This window comes from Hirundo rustica, chromosome 6, assembly GCF_015227805.2.
Source record: "Hirundo rustica isolate bHirRus1 chromosome 6, bHirRus1.pri.v3, whole genome shotgun sequence".
NCBI classification, from domain to species: Eukaryota; Metazoa; Chordata; class Aves; order Passeriformes; family Hirundinidae; genus Hirundo; species Hirundo rustica.
The window spans coordinates 39,308,317-39,325,602 of NC_053455.1; the positions used below are offsets into that span (position 1 = coordinate 39,308,317).

Sequence of the window (17,286 nt, forward strand, 5' to 3'; positions counted from 1 at the left end):
CTTTAGAGCTTTACGTCTCAGTATCATCTTTGTTCCTCTGTCTCCCCATCCTCAAAATACTTTCTAGCCATGTGTCTGGTGACTGGTATTCGAGCAGTACTGAAGGCCAAGTGCTGCTCTGTGCCATCTCACATCTGTCCTGCTTCTCTCTTTTCCTGTCTGCAGAGTTAAACCCAAAGGGTTTAACCCACAGTTAGAACCCATGCTGTCCCTCCTGGAATTTCTAGATGGGTCACTTCAGCTCATTTTTGTGGTACTTCATTACAGCTTGGGACTGAATTTGTCTCTTGTGACTTGAGTCTTACTGGAGGAGACTCATCTTGCCAGCTCTTCCCTAAAGTCAGGACTGGGCTGGCAAGGGAATATTAGAGCATGTTACTAAAGGTCCCTCAAGGTTTTTGGTAGGCAAAATAGCAAGAGGAATGGATCAGGTTTTGGAGGAGAAGGGGACTTCTAGTGAATGAAAAGGGGCTTTTCATGTTTCAGCAGCTGAGGTGTGTGGCAGGTCAGTGGCAGGCTGAGTTGCAGGTCAGTGGCAGGATTCCTGGCTGCCCTGGGCACTAACGCTGTCTCTTACCTTGGCAGACGGCCTTCTCCGACTTCCTCACCGGGAGCTCCAAAGACTTGGCGAAGCATGTCAGGCTGGTTGTGAGTGTACTGGGGTGCTCTGGTCTGGGGAGGGGGTGAGCTGTGGAGGCTTGGGGAATGTCCCTTGGCACACTGAGTGTGTCAGGGCTGGGGAGCAGATATGTTCCTGGGAGCATCAGCTTCCCCTGGCTCAGAGAATGCTCACTGTAAGGAGCAGAGGGAGGCCACCGCTTCCTTAGTGGGTAGGATGGACCAGGCTCCCCCTTACCGCAGCCTGAACACCCCTGTGTTGTCTCTAGTGTGATGGGACAGACCTGACCTCCAAGATTCAGGACCTGAAACCCCAGTGCCTGGTCTTCCTTAACATCCCAAGGTGAGCACTTTCAGGACCTGTCTTGGTATGCTGGGCTTCTCGCACCTGTTACGTGGATCCTTGCCTGGGTTTGGGGTGCCAATCCAGGCATTTCTTCCTGTCCTTTCACAGGTACTGTGCAGGCACCATGCCCTGGGGCAACCCTGGGGAGCACCACGACTTCGAGCCCCAGCGCCATGATGACGGCTGCATTGAAGTTATCGGCTTCACCATGACGTCCCTGGTGAGTCAGTGCTGTTGCCAGTTGTAGGTGGCAGCCAGGGGAGTGAAGGGGCCCGCTGACCAGGTGTCAGCCAGCCCACAGCTCCACAGATCCTCTCTGGAGGAGTTGTGGTGCTGGTTTATGTGACAGTGCCTACTCTCTAAGATTTAGTTGAGGTGCTGTCATGCCCTGGTCTCTGTGAGTCCCTTCACACTGAAATCAAACCTGAGACCCTCAGAACTCAATTTGTTTGTAACATCCAGCTGACGATGGATGTTCCCCTCATCCACATCTCAGTCGGTGTTCTGCTCTCACTCTGGACCCTTTCACAGGCTGCCTTGCAAGTGGGTGGCCACGGGGAGCGGCTCTGTCAGTGCCGGCAGGTGGTTCTCACCACGTCCAAGGCCATCCCCATGCAGGTAGATGGAGAGCCCTGCAAGCTGGCAGCTTCCTGCATCCACATCTCTCTGCGCAACCAAGCCAACATGGTGCAGAAGACCAAGCGGCGCAACTCCATGCCTCTGCTCAATGAGTAGGTGCCTCAGATCCACCCGCCACCTCCTCTCCAAGGAAGGATGGTTGGCAGGGAAGGGGATGGGACTGATCCGTGACTGGCAGAGGCGTTTCAGTCCTTTCGTGGGGAGGGTCTGGGAAGGAGTCAGGTCACAGAAATAAGGTCAGACCCTGATGCTGGACAAGCTGCTGGTGCCAAGCTCCCCACCCCAGTCTATGCAATATTGTGCTGTTGCCTGTTTTGGAGGAATGAGGGGAATAAGGAGAAAGCAGGCTGTCACTTTCTCATATCTTCCTTTTTCCCTGCCCACAGCCAGCAGCCAGTGCCCGAGCGGCTGCGGATCCGGGTGAGCAGAATCAGCATGCGCGACTATGAGGCGCTGAACTACGACAAGGAAAAGCTCAAGGAGGCCTGTGAGTGACCAGCTGAGTGACCAGGGGGTGGGAGCTGGAGTCCCCAAGTCTGACAAAGCCCGTAGCTAAACTGTGTGAAGTGTTGGGAATGGGGCATGGGCTGCTCCCTGAGTTGTGCCTGTGCCCTGTCCTTCAGCTGTGCCACTGGGGATCATCGTGGTTCCAGGAGACAGTGACCTGGAGTTGTGCCGGACCCAGATTGAGAAGCTGCAGGAGGTGAGTCCCTGTGTGACTAGTGATCCTGGCTGAATACTGAGGATGAAGGAACTCAGGGAGAAGATTTCTAAGCCCCCTGCACACACCACCACACACACTCTTGCTTTGGGTTGAGCTCAGAGGTCACGGTTTGGCTTCACCATGTGGTGAAGGCAGGGTCCCAACTGGATGCCTTGTTGCTCCCTGCTGTCTGGCGGCTTCTTTTTCAGCATTGCTCTTCTGACTGCTCTCCAAACCCAGAGAGTGACCCTGAAAAGCTACAGGGTAGTATAAAACACCAGCACACATTCTGTGGGGGCCTGTAACCCTTCAGCCCTGCACAGGCTCTGTGTTTCCTGTCACAGCTCTGCCCTCTCCAGGTACCTGGATTAGGTTTGTAACCCCTCCCACTCTTCTCATTTGCAAGCACTAATTGCTGTGTCCTTGCCAATGTACTAGCACATGTCTGTGACCCGTACACAGACTGTGTAACTCTTACTCCAGGTGAGCAGTGCCTTCTAAGCCCATAGTGTGGCTCCTGGTGCTGTGCTGTTCAATCTGATTGTTGCACAGAAGATCGAAGGCACATTTCTAAGTCTGCTGTTAGCTGGCTCTTGTGCTTGTGGGAATCCCATCCAATGTATGTGTAGAGTCCCAAGAGCTGAGTTGCAGAGCTGCTTGCCTGGGCTGGCACACGGGCATCTGCCTCTTGCTGTGCCTGCTCTGTATGCGTGCCCCCTGCCCACTTTGTGCCCAGGCACTGGTGAGGACACACAGGCAGGAACATAGTTAGCAGCTTCTGGGCTCACAGGAGTGGTAGACCAATGCCCTTGCAATCTCCTACACCTTTGATGTGGTGCAGTGTGGTTGGTGTTCCTTGGTCAGCTCATGGTTGCCTCTTCTCATTCTTTGGGCAAGCACTGTGCTCCGACCCTAAAGGCAGGCAAGGACCAGGTGCCTTGGCCAGACAGTGTGTAAGGCCAGATATGGCCGCACATGAAACAACTCCAGCGGGATGAGAGTGGGACTGGGGGGCTGCCCAGACACAGGCTGTAACAGGACACCTTGCCTTTCTGCAGGATTTCCCTGCACAGCCCTCTGCTTTAGAGCGCCTGCTCTTTCAGGTGTGTATGGCCTCGCTCTGTCCTCTGGGCCCATCTGTCATGTCCAGTGTGCTGGTCTCAAGGGCTCATCTTGTGACACTACTCTACAGTCGACTCCAGTCTGTCCCATGGTGCTCCCTGTTGCAGTGTGCTGTGCCTGTGTTCAATTTCATCCAAGTGCCTGTGGTCCTCTATGTCTGCAGGGACCTGCCAAAGCAGGACCAATGCTCTGAAGAGAGATGCCGAGGCCATAAGCTACATCTTTATCCTCTCTTTTATCATGCAGGAGGGAGATGGAGCCAAGCCAAAGACACTGTCATTCCAGAAGCTGTCACCCAAGTGGTGCTTCCTGGACTGTGAGTATCACCCTCCTCTCGGAGTGTTGACTGGGTCTGATGATGTGCTAGCAAGGTCCTTTGGTCTGCCAGCTCAGTGGAAGTTGTGGATGGAGATGGACATGGCTGCAAAGATCCAAGGGTTACCAATGCATTGGAAACCACAGAAGCTCCTGAAAATTAGGGTGTAGGAATTACAGCTCCTGTGCACAAAAGAGTGGAGGAATCAGCCCAGCTGAAGTGCGTCGGCACCAATGCATGCAGCATGGGCTACAAACAGGAGGAGCCAAAAGACATCATGAGGACATGGTGGGACAAGTCACACAGCTGGAGTGCTGCAATGGATGGCTATAAACCCTTCAGAGGGAACAGGCAAGGAAGGATCCCAAGCTGATCTCTTCCTATGTCGAGGTGACCTGCTCAGTGGGAGTGAAGAGCTGTGGATGTTGTCCACCTGAACTTAAGTAAGATGTTTGACACGTTTCCCACAGCATTCTCCTGGGGAAACTGGTTGCTTGTGGCTGAAGTGAGTGCACTGTTCACTGGATGGAAAACCAGCTGGATGGCCGGGCCCAGAGAGTGGTGGTGCCTGGAGTTAGATCCAGCTGATCGCCAGTGGTGATCCCCAGGGCTCAGTGTCAGGCCTGGTCCTGTTTATCAGTCTGGACAAGGAGATCAAGCACTTGCAGACAAGTTGGGTGGGAGTGTTGATCTTCTGGAGGGCAGGAAGGCGCTGCAGAGGGATCTGGACAGGCTGGATCATGGGCTAAGGCCAACTGCACGAGGTTCAAAAAAGTGAATGTCCTGCATTTGGATCACAGCAACCCTGTGCAGTGCTGCAGGCTGGAGGAAGAGGGGCTGGAAAGCTGCCTAGCAGAAAAGGACCTGGAGGTGCTGGTTAACAGCAGCTGAACATGATCCAGTGCGTGTGTCTGTCAGGATCCAGCTGCTAAGGTTCTTAGGAATGCTCCTGCCCAACTTAAGGTGCAGATGAGACCATATGCCAGTGACAATCATATGGGTTTTATTTGATAGTAAATATGAGGAAGAGAGAAAGAAATAGAAAATAGCTGAGGAGCTGGACAGAAAGAGAGTAACAGGGACAGAATAAGGAAAGTATCACTTCTCTGTGTATCCCAGTGATGCTCTATTGATCCTCTCCAGCTGGTCATCTTGGTGTGAAGGTCCCCCCAAAAAGCATAGAATCTGATGGGTTGATATATGCTCAGGCTGGGTAGGAAAATCCAGGCACATCCCAGGGGATTGGGCTGGGGGGAGTTTGCCATTGTCTCTTCCACATCTGTTGCATCTTGTGCAGTCCTGTGGTGCAAAGCCTCAAGAATGACTGAGGGCACTCTGGAGGGCCTTTGATGGATTAGTGCACCCCCTCAGCTGCCCCTCACGTGAATGTCCCATGGATGTGGCCTTCCCGGAGCTGTTCCATAGCCAGTTTGTGTAAGGGAAGATGGGTTCACAGCCCCTGAGCAGGGGTACAACACACCGAAACTTCCTCCCCCCACCTCAGCTGGGGGGGAAATCTGTGCAAACCTGCTCCCAGCAAATGGGTCTGTGGGCTACGGCCTGATTCTTAGCATGACTGCTGGGTTTGACTTACCTTCATTGTCTCGTTTACTTGTTTGGTTCAGGTGATTGAAGAATGGGCTTTCCCTTTATCTAATCTCAGCAGTCTGACTTTCCTCCAAAGTCCCAGTCAAGTTTCTTCAGGGAGGCTTCTTTGGTTTTAGCTTCTTTATACAGTTTTTGTAATAATGAGCAAAACTTTGTATCAGTGTTTGAGCCATGAACTATTTCAGTCTCTGACAGTGTCCAGGTGGCCAAGAAGGCCAATGGCACTCTGGCCTGGTTCAAGAAAAGTGTAGTCAGTGGGACCAGGGCAGTGATTTTCTCCCTGTACTTGTCATCCCTGCTGAGGCCACACCAGGAATCCTGCATCTAGTTTTGGGTCCCTCACTGCAAGAAAGACATTGAGGTGCTGGAGCATGTCCAGAGGAGGGCAACAGAGCTGGTAAAGAGTCTGGACCACAAATCTTAGGAGGTGTAGCTGAGGGAGCTGGGATTGGTCAGCCTGGAGAAAAGGAGGCTGAGGGGAGACCTTATCTCTGTCTACAACTGATTGGAAGGAGGTTGTGTCAAATTATGTTGGTCTCTTCTCCCAAGTAACAAGCAAGAGGATGAAGGGAAATTAATGACCTCAAGTTGCATCAAGGAGATTTTTTTTTCTCCCTGAAAGGGTGATCAAGCATTGGAACAGGCTGCCCAGGGAAGTGGATGAGTCCCCGTCCCTAAAGATACTTAAGAGATGTGTAGCTGTGCATTTACGCATGTGGTTTAGTGGTGGACTTGGCAGTCCACAGTTGCTTTAATAGTTGGCCTTGATGATCTTAAGGGTCTTTTCCAACCTAAGCAATTTGATCATTCTGTGAACCTCTGAATTTGGGGAGTGAGAGGACAGACATGCAGTGACAAGCCATAGGGAGCCACTGAGGGAACTTAGAACTCAGGAACTGAGGAACCGCTTGGGACTCACGGATGTTGGGTCTTCGGCGCCGAGCACAGCCGTGCTTTCCCCCAGGCTGCGTCTCTGGCTGCTGACCCGGAGCGGGGCAAGGGGAGTCTGGTTCTCTTGGCCCTGGAGCTGAAGGCAGCTTGGTGGCGTGTGTTTGTCCCTGCGGCGCTGCTGGGGATGCTCTCCCGTATTGTGCAGGCAGGGGGACCCCCTGCTCCAGAGTGCTCGGAGCCGGGCTCACCGTGAGCATCGCATGTTACGGGAGAGCAGCCTCCCTGCTGGGCTCCAGCTGCTGTTTCCCCCCTGCCTGAAAGCAGCTTTCTTGTCTCCCTTTGCCTTCTCTGACCAAGAAGCTCCCTCTGTACCTGGAAGCTGGCTGAGTGAAAGGCCCGTTGGTAGCATTTCATCTCTCTGACATCCCAGCAAGCAGTGTGTAGACTACAGCAGAGCACAACCATGGGTTGCAAAGCGGGCCTGGGAAGCCTCGTGCTAGGCAGAGAAGCTGCAACTCCTCCCTTCAAGGTTTCAGCCCTGTGTATGGTGTTGCTGGTGCTGCTGCTCCCAGATGTCAGTACCAGGACTGCTGTACCAAGGCTGTTTTCTCTTCTGCCAGTCTCCCACCAGCTCTGGGCTCAGGAAACTGTGTCAGGAAAAAGACTCGAGTCTCATTCAACACAGCACAGGTTATTCAAGTGACTGAATTATAGGCCTTGAATAGTAGCTCCCTGGATGCAAATATCCAGATTAAACATTGCTCTTTCACTCTTCTCACTTGCCCTGGCACATCCCCACTCTGTTTGCAGAGAAACTTCCTTGGGTTTGTGAGAATCCCACTGCAGCAACCTCTTCTGGACTGGCACCAGCAGTCTGTCAGGATGGTGGGGAAATGCTGCCCTGCATGCCAATCCAGCTGTCCTGGCACTGTGCTCTTACCTGTCCCGGTCTCCCTTGGTGATGCCCTAAGTCCGTAATCCTTCCCTGCTCCCCTAGGGGTGGTGGCTGTGTGTGTCTGGCTCCAGCACAGCCACTTGCTCTCTTGGAGCTTCTCTCTCTGTGGTGATCTCTTCTCTAAGGACAAGGGATGAGCAAAGGGATGTACTCAAACAGGCTGGAGGCTGATTGAAGCTCTTCTGCCTTCCTAGGAGACAAGGTCTTCTTCTACAGCTGGTGGTGGCATGCTCTGTTATGCCTGGCAGTCACAATGCACTGAGTGGCCTCATGGAGGTCCTTAGTCAAGTCAGCAGGAGGCTGAGCCCTCTCTTCTCCCAGCCTCCTGTAGTGCCCACATTTCTAAGCACTGTTACCAAGGTGCACCATGTTAATCACAGCAGTTCCTCACCTAGTATAAGTGAATGCTGAGATGAGCACTGCATAGCCCTGAGCTTCATCTGCTCAGGATAATGCTGGAGCACCTGAAAGCCCCCAGAAAGGCCGTGGCGTCAGCTAGTTGTGTTCTTGCCTCACCTGTGGCTCCCTGCCAGGAGTCATTGAGGAGTAGATAGCAAGCAAAGGCATATTTCACAGGGGCATGGTGATCTTTAGGCCTAAGGGGCTGCCTCTAGGGTGAAGACACCAGCAGAATCATGAAGGGAAGTGGTTTGCTTCTGGTCAAGGGCTGTTGTAGACTTTGCTGTATCCTCTGTGCTAGCCATGGAGTGGCTGGATAGCTCAGTGTCACTCGTGGTGGGAAGAGGCCATCTCCCTTGTCTCACACAAGGATCAGCCTGTCTCGTTCTGTTCCTGTCTTACAGCAACCACGGCCGATCGGTTCTACAGGATAGACCGGGCACAGGTGAGTGCAGCCTCATCCTGCACTGTCATCCCCCTGGGAAGGTGCTTGGGTGTCCCACCTGCATGCAGACCAACAGGCAGGCATAGCCTTGGGGCCACACAGGCTCATACCACTGCCCTGCCCTTTGGCATATCCCAAAGGGATAGCGTGATGAGCCTGGCTTGGGGCCAGGCTTAGCACCTCCCGGGTTCTGGAGAAAAGCAAAGAAGCCTGGGTGGTAGTGCAGAACCTTGGGTTGAAAGCTGCCTGCAGGGCCCTCCAGTGCAGCAGGTAAGGATTAGCAAACATAGCAAGACTGGCCAGGGGACCCACCAGCTGGGGTCATCTTCACCAGTATGAGATACTTTCCCTAATGAACTGGGGAGGAGAACGTGGAGATAAGGTTTGCAAGGTTGATAAGGTGGCAGGAGATAGGAAGCCAGAAAAGAACAAGGAGAAGCAAAGGCTCCCAGGCACAAGACTACTCAAGCCACTATTGGTCTGCTGAACAAATGGGTGGGCTACATGCCCACCCACTGGGGTGTGAGGGGATGGAGTTTTGCAGAAATAGGTCTTGCTTCTCAGGAAGCATATCCTGACTTGTGTTTTTCAGGAACACCTCAACTATGTGACAGAGATCTCTCAGGATGAGCTCTATGTGCTGGACCCAGAGCTAGTGGTCACTCAGACTGTGAGCACTTCTCCTGCCATGCCTGACCTGGTGGACTCATCTGCCACACCCCCTGGGCACCATTTTGCATTTCCCTCCTCTTCCTCCTCTCCACCCACCTCTCCTGCCCCCAGGTGAGTCTGGAATGGGAGTGCTGGGCTTCATGAAGAACGGGTAGTGATGGGAGGGCTAGGGTTGGCTTCACAGCATTGATCCCTGGGCCAGATTACAGGGGACCTCCCTGGAAGCAAGCAGGATTCAGGGTTGAGTAAGACCAAGAGATGAGATGTCATCCTATTTTCCTTGTTCCTCTGCCAGTGCTGCCCTAAACAGTGGGGCATCACCAGGTGGCTCAGCCATGGGGTCAAGCTCCAGCACCTGGCCCGTGGGGCAAAGAACATGGGTGTTTTCCAGCCAAGTTAAGGCCATTGTTGGGTATGGATGAGCAGTGGTGCCAGGAGCAGCAGTAGAAATGGGAGTGGGCATGGGGAAGAACCCATATCAGGGAAGGAGTGCCACAGGCAGGTCTCTCCATCCCTCTAATGGTGGCATGCCCATTAGGGCCATCTGCTGCCAGGACTAGCAGGGTAAGTGACACTTTCTCTTCTTCCCTTCCAGCGCTGAGCCTGAGCGCTGCCTCCCACATAAGGGTGAGTGGAGTCCTACCCCTGGTCATACCCCCTCTCCGGTTTCACTCTTTTGTTTTCCTGCTATGGTTTTTTTTGGCCAGTCCTTTCCCTGGTGAGCAGGGAGGAGCCCTGTTGTTCCATGTGTCCTGAAACATGGAGCCCTGCGGGTTGCTGACCCAGAAGTGAGCACAAGAGACCTGACAGTGATTTGTGGAGTGGCCCAGCCAGGCACCTTCCCATCTCCGCCATGCGGGAAATGATGTGGCAAGGGGTTAATCCCCCACCTGCAGAGCTGAGTGCTGTGGACTGGGTTGGGAGGCTGTCTCTGCCTCTCCCTGGGGAGTTGGGAACACTAGATCAGGGGCCTCACCAAGCTGAACAAATGGAAGGAGTTTCCTGAAGCTTGATTGGAGCCTGGAGATGTGAGTGAGTCACTGATGAGAGGCGTCTTGGCTGCTGGCTGATGCCCAGGAGATCTGCTCCCCATTTTCATCACAAGTTATCCTGCCCAAGGGCAGAGACTACTCCCCCTGCACATGCACCTCCCTGGGGCTGAGGTCTGGCTGCACATCTAGCTATATGGTGTCTCTTTCCTCCCCCTGGCTTGTTCCTTACATTCCTGAAGGTGGAGGAGCCATGTAAATGCAGGCTGACCAAGGGGTTAATCCGTGGGGAGCTTGAGCTCCTGCTGCACACCTCTGGTGCCCAACTCTTGTCCCCAGGATTAGATAAACTGTGTTATAGATTGACTTTTCTGACCCTGACATGTGTCTCTTTGCAGATGACCTTCTGATAGAAGCTGCCAAGAGTGGCAACTTCAGCAAGGTAGGTGCTCCAGCAACCTGCTGCAATGAGCAGCCAGGGCTGGCTCCTGGGCTGGTGTGCCCCTTGGGTTAAGGGAAGCCCTGACAGCCATGCTCCCCAATTGCCCTGGAGCAGCGCCTCTCAAGGGCATTCCTTCAGGAGTGGTGGCTGGAAACCAGGCAGGCTTCTGGCAAGGAGCCCTGGTTCGTGTCCTGGGGGTCACGAAGGGAAGGGAGGGGAAGGGAAGGGACTTGGTAGCATGGCTGGGCTGGACAAAGCTCCCCACCAGCCCCAAGTATCCACACAATCTGTCAGGCACTCCAGGCACATAATGCTGGGGCTTGGAGCTGGGAAATGCAACTCATCCTGAGCAATCTGACAATCCTGTAGTTCCAAGAGCTGCACCGAGCTGGAAGAGACCTGATGGTGCGAGACTCCTCGGGCCAGACCGTCCTCCACCATGCTGTCAAATCAGGAAGCAAGGACATCGTCAAGTACATCATCGAGAATGGTGAGCTGGAGCCAGAGTGCCACTCTTAGCAAAGGAGCCTGGCAGCCAAAAAAAATCAACCCTCTGCTCAGAGGGAGTAGTCCTGGGCTTACATCCCTTCCCTCTGGGTTTGCTACAACATCCTTTTGGTGTATGGGGTTTTCCTGGCACGTGTCTGCTATCTGCCAATATCCTGGAGTGTCCTCACAGCTATTGCTGCATCCTGGCAGGGATCAGCGTGTCTCTGGGCAGCATTCTCAGTGTCTTGCTTCTGCCTTCAGGGCACCTGACAGCTGACCTGTTGTTTTTGGCAGTTCCCACTGAAATACAGACAGCTTTATTTTTATATAGATACTTCTCTGTAGTGAGTCCACAACCAATTCTTCTTTTCTGGGATCAGCTGAGCTCAGATGCTATTGCTGAGCTGTGTTCCTTGGAGCTAGGACTTTTGCAGGCAGCATGAAAATAGCAGCCCCTATGGAATGATGCAGTCTGTAACTAGCAGTAGGCAGGTCTGTCTCTGCCCTGGAGCCAGGTCTCACTCAACCTGCACTCTTTCTTTCCACAGCTCCTTCAGAAATCCTTGATGCCACAGAGGAAGAGAAGTAAGTCACTGCCTGACTTGCATTACCTGTTGGCCAGACCCTCTGAGAAGTGACTGGTCATAGGGGCACTTCAGCTGCCCTGCTCTAATTGCCAGCCATGATTCCCAGTCCATTTTGGACAGACTGCCCCTGAGTAGCACCCCCTCCTCTGCCAGGGCTGCCTGGACAAACACAGCTCACCATCAGCTCCTGCTGCCGCTGAATTACTGTCTCTTGCTGCCACCTGCATGTGCTGATGGTCCCTGTTCAGGGGGGCATCTCACATCTCGCACTCTCTCCTCCTCAGCGGTGAAACCAGCTTGCACCAGGCTGCAGCCTTACGCCAGCGCACTATCTGCCACTACATCGTGGAGGCTGGGGCCTCGCTCATGAAGACAGACCTGCAGGTGACAGCGGGAACGGTGGCAGTGTGGCTTTCTCTGGTGACCAGAGGGCTGGCAAGGGGCAGAGCTAGGAGAGCAGAGCAGGGGTGCTTTGGGTGAGGTGTTTGCCAGGCAGAGAGGAGCTGACATGGAGCACCCATGCTTGCCCAGTAGAGCCCAGCTACAGAGGGGTTAAATCTCTCTTCTCCTGGTGCTTCTCTCCCTGTTGTTTTATTAAATTAGAAGCAAGGGGCTGGAATGTCTCATCCCTGTCTCCCCCTTCCACCCTCAGGGGTCAGAGCAAGGACATTCTCCCTGAAAGCTCCCTCCCAGCTGCAGGACTCCCCCCCACTCTCCCCCACAGGCAGTCATGATCAGGGATCTGGGAGCTCCTCTTGGCGGGTGAAGCTGGCCTGCAGGGAGCAGGAGCAAGCAGTGGCAGCACTTTCCCTCACATGCCGAGTTAATTGAGCTGTGCCTTAGTGTCAGGGAATTGTGCCAGCCCTGGCAGAAGAGTTGCAGAAAGGGTGGGCTTGGGGCCATATTTTGATACAGGAGGTTCCCGGGGCTGGCATATGGCAGAGAGGATGTGGTAGAGGCTTGTAGTGATGGGGTGTAGCAGAGGTGATGTAGCAGAGCAAGCCAAGAGAGTGCAATCTGTGGGTCTGGGACACCAGTTTGGAGCCCAGTTGAGGGGTGCTGGTGTTGGTGGAGTTTGGAGTTCAGTTTAGGCAATGCACATGCCTGTTTGCCAGCTGCCAGGACTATGCAGTACAGATGATCTCTGGCTCCCCATCTCTTTTCCTTGGTCCTGTCTAAGGCTTAGGCCTTGCACAGTGCCCAGGGTGGGGCTGCGCTGAATGGAGACTCAGTTGGCAGAGGCAAGAGGAGAGGGCAGTTCGGAGGGGGGACCCCACAAGGTCCCTCTCTGTCCCCAGCCTGCCAGCACTAAAGGGAGACTTGCTCAGGCATGTGCCTGCCCCAGGGAAAGGGTTTGCACGTGCCTGTGCAAACGCAGCATGTCGGGTTTGTGGCTGCCTGGGGACCCTGCCCTGCTGCTGCACTGACCTCTCACAGGCTCCGGGTCACAGCCTGCCTGCACAGGCAGGATCCACCTCATTAGAAACCCCAGTGGCAGACCTGTAGCACGGGTTTGGAGCAGGCTGATCCCGCTCCCTGCAGCAGTGAGGGAGGCTGAGCCTTATCAGTTGGGAGTGCCTCAGCCCAGCCGGGCAGGGAGGCCCTGGCAGCTCCAGTTTCAGGCTGCAGGCAGGCAGTGATGCAGAGGGGCTTCTGCAGGGGAACAGGAAAGAAGCTCAATTTCTCCTGAGTGATTGCATTCAGGGGATGTGGGGAGGAGGCCATCGAGGAGAGCTGGCGCCAAAGCACAGAGGGGTCTCCATCCCCTAGCTGCGGGGGCGTGCGTGCAGGCCCACGGGGTGTGCCCAGTCTTGGGGTGCGCATCCCAAGGAGATTTCTTGGTGCATGACACCCCTCTGCAGCCACACACGGATGGGCTTTTGTGTGCAGCCACATACAGGCCCAGAGGAGGGCTCTGCACGTCTGACCATTGTTCCTGATGGAGAAATACGGCTGCGGGCTGCTCTGGAGGCCCCGGCACGCTGCTGCAGCTGCCCGTGCCCTGCTGAGCACCAGGGGATGAGCCGGGCAGGACGGGGATCCCTTCCAGGGCTGGTTTTCAATGGCAGCGGCAGAGCGCCAGGTTTCTGTGGCCTTTCTCAGTGGCACAGCAGAGCCTGGGCACTTGGAGAGGAGGAGCAAGGAGCAGGGGGAGGGAAGGGGGAGAGGAGACAGCGCTGGGAGCTGTTAACAGATTTGCTTTTTATAGAGTGCGGGAGTTCATTAGTGGACACAATCCAGATGGCTGCAATAAGCTGGTGAAATGTGATCCTCCTCCGGGAGCTGGAGCACTAGCCAGGCAGTGAGAGGGAAGGGGGGTTGGTATTCCTGGACATTCCCCAGACATACCCCTCATTCCTCACCCTTTCCCGCCTGCCTCTCCAATACAGGGGAAGAGCACGTCATGGGGACCAGCCTTTGTCTCTTCTTGGGTGACTTGTGATGCCCAGGGTCGGTCATGTCCTAGCCCATGCCTGGAGCCAATGGCCCTTCAGGGGACAGTTTCCAGGCCTGGAGTAGTCAGGCTCCTCAGGAGCACACTTTGATCCTATGGCGAGCACATGGGCATTTGGCTGCTGCCTGACTCGGGGTTTGGCTGCAGGCTCTGCTGGACGCAGCCACTTGGGGGAATGGGGACGCCTTTGGGTGCCAAAGCAGTGTTTAGGCAGTCTTTGGCACCCTTGACCTCTTGCCTCCCCTGTGCAGGGAGACACCCCAAAGCACCGTGCTGAGAAAGCCAATGACCCCGACTTGGCTGCCTACCTCGAGAACCGACAGCACTACCAGATGATCCAGCGGGAGGACCAGGAGACAGCTGTGTAGTGCTTGGCGTGCCTTAGCCCAAGCCCGCTCACGCAGGACGAGAAGAGGACAATGCCAACTGGCAGAGCTGTATCTGGCCCAACCCTCCGCAGATGCCAGCCTGGTCCCTGGAGATGGATACAGAAGAACTCTGTCCCAGGCTGAGCTGGGACTCCGTTTATGAGGAAAATGGGTGTTTCAGACTTGAAGCCTGATTCTTTGTGTGTCCACCTCTTCACCTCTCATTCACCACATTCCCTGGCCTAGGTGGGCTCTATCCCCCAGCCATGTTGGAGCAGGCCAGGCTGAAGCCCCATCACCCTTGTTCATGGGAGTAATGCCAGTGCCCTCTCCACAGGCTCCTACCTATGATCCTGGTGGGATATCATTGCTCAGCCCCTCTCTCTGCTGGCAGTGCCCCTCTTTTAAGTGCTTGGCTAGGTTTGTGTCCTGTTCCTCCTCTCCTGTCTGGCACAGCTGTGGGAGGCACAGACTACATGGACAGCCTGCAGGGGCTGTGATCTGCAGACTTTGCCCCAAAGGAAGCACCACAAGTTACTGGCCTTGCCTTCTCCTCCCTCCTGGGGCTGCACCAGCTCTCTGTGTTGCCCTACCCAGAGCCTTTTGCAGCAGGAGAGAAGTCACTTGTGCATCCATCATTTCCTCAGAGCATCTGGGACTGGTGCAGCTGGAAGTAGGGCAGCAGGTGCCGTCCTAATGGGCCTTTAGTGCTCAGTCAGCAGTCTTGACTCAGGGCTGGGATGGCATGGAGGAAGGCTACCAAACCCTCCCAACCACAATTCTTTCTCTGTGGGACTGGGTGGAACAATTTTTGCACCCACTCTGCTGAGCATCGCTTTGTGAGCCCACTGCAGGATGGTGGAGAGCTGCACTCAACTGGGGCAGTGGCAGCGGTGATGCCTGGTTTATTTTCCAAATGCTGACTGGGATTCAGCTGCCCTCCCTGCTTCAGTTTCGCCCTCAATGCTAGACTTAGCACAGGGCTGGACGGGCAGTGCTGGGGTCAAGTGCTGCTCTCAGGGATCCCTCCTGCCCCCTGACCTGTCAACATGCATCCTCTTAGTCTGATTCCTGCTATTCCCAAACTGGGCACAGGGCTTTGCAGGGAATACCTGAGAGCTCGCACAGCTGAAACACAACCCCCCTGGGCAGACCACGAGCTCACCCTCTCCAGTTTTAGCAGAAAGAGGAACCATCAGGGCTCCTAGCCCTGAGTCATGCCTGCAACGGGATGGAATTTCACCAACCACCTGCTATAGGGCATTGAGGCACCACAATCCATCTCCCCTTGTTGATGCTGTGAGCGCTTGAAGCAGAGACATCAAGCCAGACCTTCAGCAAGGCTTTTGCAGAACTGAGTCTCTGAGACCAGGAGGTGCCCACAGAGGAGGAAAGCCGATGGCTCTGAGCCTAGCAGACCTGCTTGGCACATTGGGGTGGGCAGTCGTTGTGCAGGTGGTTGCTGTTTGCAGCTTGGCTCCAGGAGAGGACACTGCTGCTGCCATGTGTGGTCTGTGCAGTCCCTCTGCACCCTCCTGCAGCTGCGCCCACAGGGTAGTGCTGGGTGGCACTGTTTGAATCCCTCCTACTGCCAAGAAAAGGGTATGAGGGTGCTGTAGGGAACCAGAATACCCGTCAGAATTTTTGCCCAGGGGCAGGGTTTCCTTGAAGGATGGGGGATGCTGTACTGGGGAACAGACATAGAGCAGTGAAAAGTACCCAGGGGCCAGTGGCAATGTTGGCAAATAATAATGATAGCATACTAATGCATTGACAGCTGGGACGCTCTGGAAGTGCCTGGAGTTTTCATCAGCACTGCTGGCAGGCCACTGACAGACAAGGCACTGTCATCTCAGAGGTCCACACTGCTGCTGCCCCAGATGGGATGCCCAACTTGGTCCCAGAGGCATTTAGAGCCTTAGCTTTCCCCTTTCTCCCTTGTAGTTTTTGTACAGGTAGTTGAGAGACACACTGTCCCCATCCCTGCCTGGCCCCTCCGTGCACCTGTGAGCTGAGTTGCTGTGCAATTCCAAGCCTGCTTATATTTTGGTGAAGAAGGAGGGGGTGTTGGTCGCCCTGCCCCCTGAGGGCAGGGGTTCTGTGCAATACCTGGGTCTGTGTTTCTTAGACGCTGTTGTAGGATTGTATTTTTGTAACTATGTGAGGGTGTTGGCTCCAGCTGGCCCAGGGCCTGGCACGAGCCTGTGCTCCCGTTGCTTTTCAACTTTGTTTGGATGTTGTTGTTTCTTGCCATTTAAATAAAGAGATTGATGTTTTAGTTCCTGTCTCCTGCTGCATCCGCAAGATTGCAGTGGGCACTGCACAACAGATGCCCCGCATGGCACAAACAAGGTTGGATCACAAGGCCTCTGCCCCTGTCCAAACTTAGGGGTATTTCTGGAAGTTCCTTACTGGCCCACATCCTCGTTCACTTCCCAGCGCAGCAGCCTTCTGGGACTGTTGCTAGATCTTTGTCCTGAAGGACCTTCTCCTCCATTCTGTGTTGTACATCAATGCTCTGTGTAATGTGGGAAAAGGAGAAAGTGCACTGCCTTCCCAAGTGATCCAGAGGGCCTTGGACATGTGAGTCAAGCAGCCTACTATTCCTCCTTGGGGCAAAGGCGGCAGCCCCAGCAGCTGCCACAGCTGTCAGTGTATACTACAGCAGTTTCAGAACGTTTGTTGGCCTTTATTTGGGGTGAGTTGTCCCCAGCCACGCTGCTCTGCAGGAGATGTGCTGCCCGGAGCTCTTCCTATTAATTTCCAGCTCCAGCAGGGAGTCTTGGGCTTTTGCCTCCAGTGCTGAGCACTGAGGGCAGGGCTTATCTCTGCCACTCTGATGGAAGGACCGCTCTCTGATTACAAAAGCAGAAGATTAGGCACACTTCTGCTTCCAGCTTCAGACTCATAAGGGTGACTTTGGCCAACACAACTCTCCTGTGGAGTTTCCTTTGAAAAAGGAGGTAGTTACAGTAGCTGATGGCATGCTGGTGATGGAGCCAATGGATGATGAGAAGCTATACTCATATCTTAAACTCGGATGTCTAGGGGCAGTTTGGCAGCCTGCCTGGTGCTCCTACCAGCCCCTCTCTGCCCGGAGAAGCAGCCTCCTTCCCTGCCGACATTGTCCCTTCCACCCGCACTGTGCCTCTCTTTCATGGTCTTCAAACTTCACCTCCTGCCCAGAGCTAACAGTGAGTATCTGTAGAAGGTGTAAGGCACACCAAATTGTTCTGGCCTCC

General features: G+C 54.5%; 1 protein-coding gene across 5 annotated transcripts in view; it reads left to right on the forward strand.

Moving 5' to 3' along the window:
• The window catches only part of DGKZ (diacylglycerol kinase zeta), a 53,561-nt gene extending 37,239 nt beyond the window's left edge, over positions 1-16,322 (forward strand). For all 5 annotated transcript variants that reach the window (XM_040066043.2, XM_040066044.2, XM_040066042.2 and 2 more), the window contains 15 exons: positions 586-648; positions 888-961; positions 1,073-1,184; positions 1,496-1,695; positions 1,990-2,090; positions 2,227-2,306; positions 3,675-3,744; positions 8,002-8,042; positions 8,635-8,825; positions 9,310-9,341; positions 10,102-10,145; positions 10,515-10,635; positions 11,183-11,219; positions 11,506-11,605; positions 13,928-16,322. In XM_040066043.2, coding sequence (XP_039921977.1) covers positions 586-648; positions 888-961; positions 1,073-1,184; positions 1,496-1,695; positions 1,990-2,090; positions 2,227-2,306; positions 3,675-3,744; positions 8,002-8,042; positions 8,635-8,825; positions 9,310-9,341; positions 10,102-10,145; positions 10,515-10,635; positions 11,183-11,219; positions 11,506-11,605; positions 13,928-14,044 — 1,383 coding nt within the window. In that variant the 3' untranslated portion in view covers positions 14,045-16,322. The remainder of the gene's footprint in view (positions 1-585; positions 649-887; positions 962-1,072; positions 1,185-1,495; positions 1,696-1,989; positions 2,091-2,226; positions 2,307-3,674; positions 3,745-8,001; positions 8,043-8,634; positions 8,826-9,309; positions 9,342-10,101; positions 10,146-10,514; positions 10,636-11,182; positions 11,220-11,505; positions 11,606-13,927) is intronic.
• Positions 16,323-17,286: the final 964 nt, after the last annotated feature.